General features: G+C 32.5%; 1 protein-coding gene across 1 annotated transcript; it reads right to left on the reverse strand.

Annotated features, from left to right (window-relative positions):
* Positions 1–961: 961 nt before the first annotated feature.
* LOC135773258 (P2Y purinoceptor 2-like) lies at positions 962–6,178 on the reverse strand. Its single transcript, XM_065282737.2, has 2 exons — positions 6,003–6,178; positions 962–2,444 (listed from the first exon to the last, which is right to left on the reverse strand). Exon 2 carries the CDS (start codon positions 2,424–2,426, stop codon positions 1,434–1,436), a length of 993 nt encoding a protein of 330 aa, XP_065138809.2. The 5' UTR covers positions 2,427–2,444; positions 6,003–6,178; the 3' UTR covers positions 962–1,433.
* Between the last annotated feature and the right edge of the window lie 638 nt (positions 6,179–6,816).

Below are 6,816 nucleotides of genomic sequence, written 5' to 3' on the forward strand. Positions count from 1 at the left end.
AGTTTTCAGTTATAATCATTAAAAGAAATAAACATTTGAAATATATCATTCTGTGCGTAATGAATGAATATAATATACAAGTTTCACTTTTTAAATGGAGTTATTGAAATAAATCAAATTTTTGATAATATTCTAATTATACTACACTGAAAAAAAAATATTCATTGAATTTTATAAAAAAATTTAAGGTAAGTGAATGCAATACATTTATTTAAGCTACATGTAAACAAAAAAGATTAGTAAAGTAAAATAAAATATAAAACTTTTGTTTAAATGTAGATTAAATAAATTTATTGCAACCACTTACCTTAAAAAAAAATTATTATATTCAATGAATCATTTTTTTCAGTGAACCAGCACCTGTCTAATGATTTTTATTACAAATAACCATCAGCTGTTCACCATTAAAACATTACAAAATTCCTTATCTATTTTGGGCTTTATTGATCCACCAGATATAAGCCACTAATAAACCCCAACAAATAACCAATAGAGACCAACAGAGATTATACAGTTTCCATAAAACCAATACAATTCCCATTATAACCATTAAATCTGTCTGTGATTGTTTTTACTGTTTTTTTTTCAGATAAAACCTGCAACAAGACAATTGTTACTTATTGTTAAGCATACTTATGAGAAAACACACCCTCACCTCTTAAGATTTTTGCAACTCAGCCTTTACAAACATTTTGCTGTAAAAATAGATTTTTTGAAAAAATGAGCTGAACCTACATTTTCAAGATGTTATACAGAACTTCATGACTTCTGATTTTTTTAAATGTTAACTCAGAAGTAAAATCAGTTCTCCATTGCTTTTGCTTTTATTATTTTAATAATCCTAATATTTTTTTTCAAAACAACAACAACAACTCACAAATATGTTTACAGTAGTATTAAAGATATGTGTGCGTGTGTGTGTGTGACCCTGGACTACAAAACCATCATGTGGGGTCTGGCACCATCTTGGATGGAAAATATTTGTTAGGATAGGACAATATTTTTTGAGATACAACTATTTGAAAATCTGAGGGAGCAAAATTTTTATATTGAAAAAATAAAAGTTTGTTTAAATGAAGTCCGTAGCACTGCATCCATTCACAAAAAATAAAGTTTTGATATATTTATAATAGGAAACCTACAAATATCTTCATGGTACATGATCTTTATATAACATCCTTATGATTTTTGGCATAAAAGAAAAATAATTTTAACCCATGCAATGTATTGCTACAAATATACCCATGCAACTTGGGACTAGTTTTGTGATTCATATTTCATTTACCAAAAAAAAGTTTTCCTATATCATAAAGTGCAACCAAACAGAAATATATATATAAATCTAATTTACAATTAAAAATTGTCAACAGAAGTCCTACGTTGAAGTCAGATGATCCAAACCAGCAATGTCTCAATTGTCAATCTGTTAGAGTTCAACATAGTGTGGTTGAGGGAGATTTGACATATACAGACCTTTGGTTTGATACTGACTTCTTACTGATGCTGTTTCTAAAACCCTGTCCTGCCATAAAATAAAGGATGGGGTCAACGCAGCTATTGGCACTGGCCAAGGGTCGCGTGACCTTGTACGCCATATTGGCTCGCTCTTGTATCTTGCAGGGCACCTGCATATAGCGAAATCCGTAATATATACTACGATTCAAGTGGAATGGCAGGAAACATAACATGAAGGCGAGAAGGACGATAATGATCATCTTCACAGACTTCTGCTTGGAACGCTCTGGCGATGGTCCTCCACCTACTCCAGGCTGTTGAAGTTTCCTCACTATTAGACCGTTACAGACCAGCACCACCACAAACGGTAGGACGAAAAGCAAGACCATAACCACCGAGGTGTATACCATAAAGTTATTGAAGAGTGCCTTGCTGGTGGTGTCATGACATGCCTTTATATTACTATCACCATCTGTCAACCTGGAGAAATAGAGGATCGGTGACTGGAAGATGAGCACGGTCAGCCAAATACACACAGAGACTAAACGTGCTCGGCGAGCGCTCATCCATGACAAAGAGCGCACCGGGTGGCACACGCCCAAAAACCTGTGCATACTGATGCAGCTGAGGAAGAGAATGCTTCCATAGAGGTTTGTGTAGAAGAGAAAACGAATGAGTTTACACATGGGCTCACCGAACGGCCAGGTATTCCCATCGGCGTAGTAAAAGATGAGAAACGGGAGAGTAAAGATGTAAAGGGTGTCACAAATTGTGAGGTTGATCATGTAGATGGTGGTGGGCTTCCAGCGTTTGGTTCGAAACAGGATGAAATACATGGCGGTGATGTTTAGCGCCAGACCCACCACAAACACCAAAGAGTAACTCACTGGAAGAAGAATGTACTTAAAGTTCTCATTGTGAAGACAGGGGTACTGACGGCTGTCATTGGTTGGTCCGCTTGTGTTAAGCATTTCCTTTTCAATTTAGCTCTGTAAGAGAAAAGACAGCGTTAAGATTGTTTGCCTATGAAAAACCTGTTTTGCATTTATCTTATATTTACTTTTGTATCATGTGTCTGTATATGTATGCATTGCATATTATAACAGATCTTTGGAGATCTGAAAGTGTTGTACGCATACATTTATGACTATAAATCAATATAAAGATGTTCCAGTAATGACACAACCCTAAAGCAATCTCATGTACATCAGAGGCAAACATGCATTTATCAGTCCATCAGATCAAACCACAATATAACTCCAGAAGCATAACCAAAATAATTTACTTCCTATCTGTACAGGCGTAAAGCAATTACAAATCCCTTTGCTGTTTTTATTATCTGTTTAGATTGATTGTTAAAATCGTTTGAAAATAATTGTTTTCAAATCTTGTCACACTAAGAGTTTAATAAGCAATTAAAGATACCACAGTAAAAGATAACATTACATAAACATTATCTATAGTAAATATGTATGCACAAATAGAAAGTAACTCACATAGATTCTACTGTGTCCTTCAGAAAAGTAATTAACACTTGTGACTCCTCTTGGTCTGCATACAGTCCTGCTTTATGCATGCTTTATAATGCTATGTACTATTACTGTGGGCGTGTCTACAGACCTCAGCCTGCTCTCATAGGTCAAAGCGTCAACCCATCCCATACGGCAAAAAATACATAAATATATTTTAAATATATGCTAAATACATTTTGTGAAATTTTATGCTCAATTGAATATATTTTTGAATTTGGAAATGTATTTAGTTTTAACCTTCATATATCAACATATATTTCAAAATGTATTTTTAGAGGCAACAAATACATTTCTAATTTTACATCACATATTGCAAAAATGTATTATTCGCATAAATGTATATAAATGTAAATGTATAAATATGCTAAATGCAAGTTAATTTTCAAAAGTTGAAAATATTTGTAATTTTAAAACATAAACAAAGTTTTTATTCTAATGTAACGTGAAAATATTTCCTTGGATTGAAATATATGGATGGCTAAATATATATTTTTAATGCTTCAAATTCCCCAAAAATATATCGTTAAAAATTTATTTTTTTAAACAAATTGCAAAATATATTTCAGCAAATATATTTTTTGGCAATTTTTTGTATATTTTGAAATTTTTTTTGCAGTATGGGATAACACGTCAATCATTCAGACTACAGAGAGAATTTGTACAGGTTGTAAGGTCAGTTATTATTCACTCCTCCTATAGTCCAATAGTGAAGTTCATAATATTTTGGTTGATTTAATAATAGATCTAGACACTAAATTGAATTATTTGACCTTGAAAGTTAAAATAAAACTGTCTATGATGTTAATATCTGACATTTTTCCACAAAGACAGAGATAATTGTGAGAAGTCTGGTGAATGTTTTTGTTATATCAGTAACTGATTTCTTGACAAACAGCAAAATGAACAGAATTTCACACATCCCCTTCTGTTTGGGAAATGTTCTCTTTCTACTTTGCTTTTGTTGACACTAAATACTTTCTTGCTTTATGTGTTCCCCTCACCACACTCACACAGTTAACTATTTATTAAAGGGCTTGTTCACCCAAAAACTCAAATTCTCTTATCATTTAATTACACTCATGTTGTTACAAACTTGTATATAACAGTTTCTTTATTCTGTTGAACACAAAAAATATATTTTGATAGATAAATGATAGTAACCACACAGCCCAGATTGCATGCAAACCATTGAAACAATGTTAAAAACAGTTGATTTGTCAATGTTAACTTCATTGAGTCAATATCAGGTTTGCACCCTCCATTAATATTGAAAAAATATTGAGATTTCAACAAATCACCATTATTGTGATCAGTGTTTGCTTTAGTTGGGTCCTTGACTCTTGTTATTCACGAAGTTAAATCTTTCTTTTCTATTTTTTAGTGTTTGTTTGTGTTTATGTAGAAACACATCTGCATTGGAAAAGAAAGATGTGTTTCAAAGTTAAGTTGAACTTGAAACTGATTGCTTTTTATGAAGAATTCAAGATTATATAAAATTAAGCTGCTTTACATGATTATGTTGATCCATTTTTGACATTTATAATTGTTTTGGTTTCTAAATACACTGTGACAAGACAAACAGAGAAACTGCTAACACATTCAGACATCATTACTCATCCTACAAATCTCGATAATGGTGACAATCATCAAACAAAAACATAAAAAACAATCAACTGCAATGCATGCTGGGAGTTATAAATTAGTTTAGTACTACGATGATACCCAGAATGCATTGCAGCATGAAGCTTTCTTTTGTTAATCGTCACCATTGATGAGATTCATAGACCAATTCATGATATCAGAGATAGATTCAGTAGTTTAACTTTTTAAATGTGTTTTTGTAATCCTCAAAATAACAGACCTGACACTGTTTCCAACTAGTACTGTAAAATAATTTTTTTGCATAACTTTAACAGTATTTCATTAATATTATTTAGGTATATCTACAAGAATTTAAAACTACTTGATAACATTAGATCTTTGTTTTCTTTGCAATAGCAGATGTATTTTAAAACACTGCTTCAGCAGCCAAAGAAAACTTACCTTTAAAACACAAGAGTAAAGGGCCCAACTAAAGCAAACACTGATCACGATAATGGTGATTTGTTGAAATTTCAATATTTTTTCAATATTAATGGAGGGTGCAAACGTGATATTGATTCAATGGTATTAACATTGACAAATCAACGATTTTTAACATTGTTTCAATGGTTGCATGCTATCTGGGAGTTTACAGTACCCACTGACTTCCATAGAAGGAAAACAAATACTATGGGAGTCAGTTGTATTGTAAACTGTGTGCTTAACAACATTTATCAAAATATCTCCTTTTGTGTGAGTACGTGAAAGTGAGTAAATGATGACAGAATTGTCTTTTTTTGATTAACTATCCCTTTAGGCTCAAAAAGAACCCAATCCATTATGGCTGCCTCAGTCAAATATTTGCACATTTTAGGTTACTTAACAAGGAACTTTTTACAGTATAATATATTTTCAAAGCATATCTTTAAATTCTTCAAGGTTTTTTAAAAGAACCACAAAACACAGCAAAGCTTTCCACTGACCTCTTCTTATGGTTTTCAGATTAAATTCAACTTACTTTTTATTAATTGAACCATTTATCATTGATATATTTTAATATATTTTGTAAACATATCTTTAAATTCTTCACTAACAAAATTGTGGTTATTAGGGAAAATGTCAAAGCTATGCAAGCAGCCTCCACTTTATCCAATAGTACACTGAACACTAGATTGCCACAATAGTCATTGAGTCATTAAAGCTACTACAATACAATTAATTGAAATCATCCAAATCACCATTGTGTATATTAAAAAAATATATTTTAACTCATCACTAGAACTAGGATACGGTTTCAAACTGGCAGTTATTAGACCCCTCATTAAAAAGCAGCGCCTCGACCAAGGAGAGCTTAATAATTTTACACCAATTTCTCCTTTTTTTTTCAAAAATATTAGCCAGCTATGCACATTCTTAGTAAATAACAGTACGTACAGTATGAAAAGTTCCAATCAGAATTCATGCCCCACCATAGCACAGAGACAGCACTGCTTAGAGTTACAAATGACCTCCTTTTAACACCCGATCTTGATGAAATCTCAATTCTTATATTGCTAAACTTTAGTGCAACCTTTGACACAATAGATCACATAATCTTACTCAATAGACTAGAAAACTATTTGTGCATCAGTAGTCAGGCATCAGTGGTCAATATTTAACTTACCGCTATCACCTTGTTTGTGTAAATGGGGAAAAGTCATGTTACTCTTATGTTGAATATGGCGTACTGCAGGGATCGGGTCTAGGCCCTGTCCTTTTCTCGTTATTAATATAAGCTCTAGGAGACATTATCAGGAAACATAACATCATTGCTATGCAGATGATACCCAGCTTTACATCTCACATCCTAGCAAACCCACCAGTTTTCTAAGCCTGGGGTTCTCATGCAAACTTATGCATGGTGCATCCCTTTGTGCCCCCCCCAAAGAAAATATGGCATAAAACATTCTAAAATGTAACATTTTAATTAAACAAAACATATTAAATTATACAATGTAGTTTTGTTGGTTAGTAGCCTTATTTTTCTGAGGTGTAATGAGACAAAATTTATGATGAAAAACATTTATTTTATAAAATGTCATAATACTGTGGCCCCACCACCACCTCGCACCCCCAGTTTGAGAACTGTCAGTAACTGGATGCAAATAACTTCCTTATGCTAAACTCCAATAAGAAAGAGATACAAAATATGTCAGATTATAATTTGTCCATAGATGGCTGCACTGTTGTGCCATCTTCCACAGTCAAG

The sequence above is a fragment of the Paramisgurnus dabryanus genome, chromosome 9 (assembly GCF_030506205.2).
Source record: "Paramisgurnus dabryanus chromosome 9, PD_genome_1.1, whole genome shotgun sequence".
Lineage (NCBI taxonomy): Eukaryota > Metazoa > Chordata > Actinopteri > Cypriniformes > Cobitidae > Paramisgurnus > Paramisgurnus dabryanus.

Bases quoted from the DNA above. Each gene is read 5' to 3' on its own strand.
- LOC135773258 (XM_065282737.2), bottom strand. From the start codon at position 2,426: ATGCTTAACACAAGCGGACCAACCAATGACAGCCGTCAGTACCCCTGT.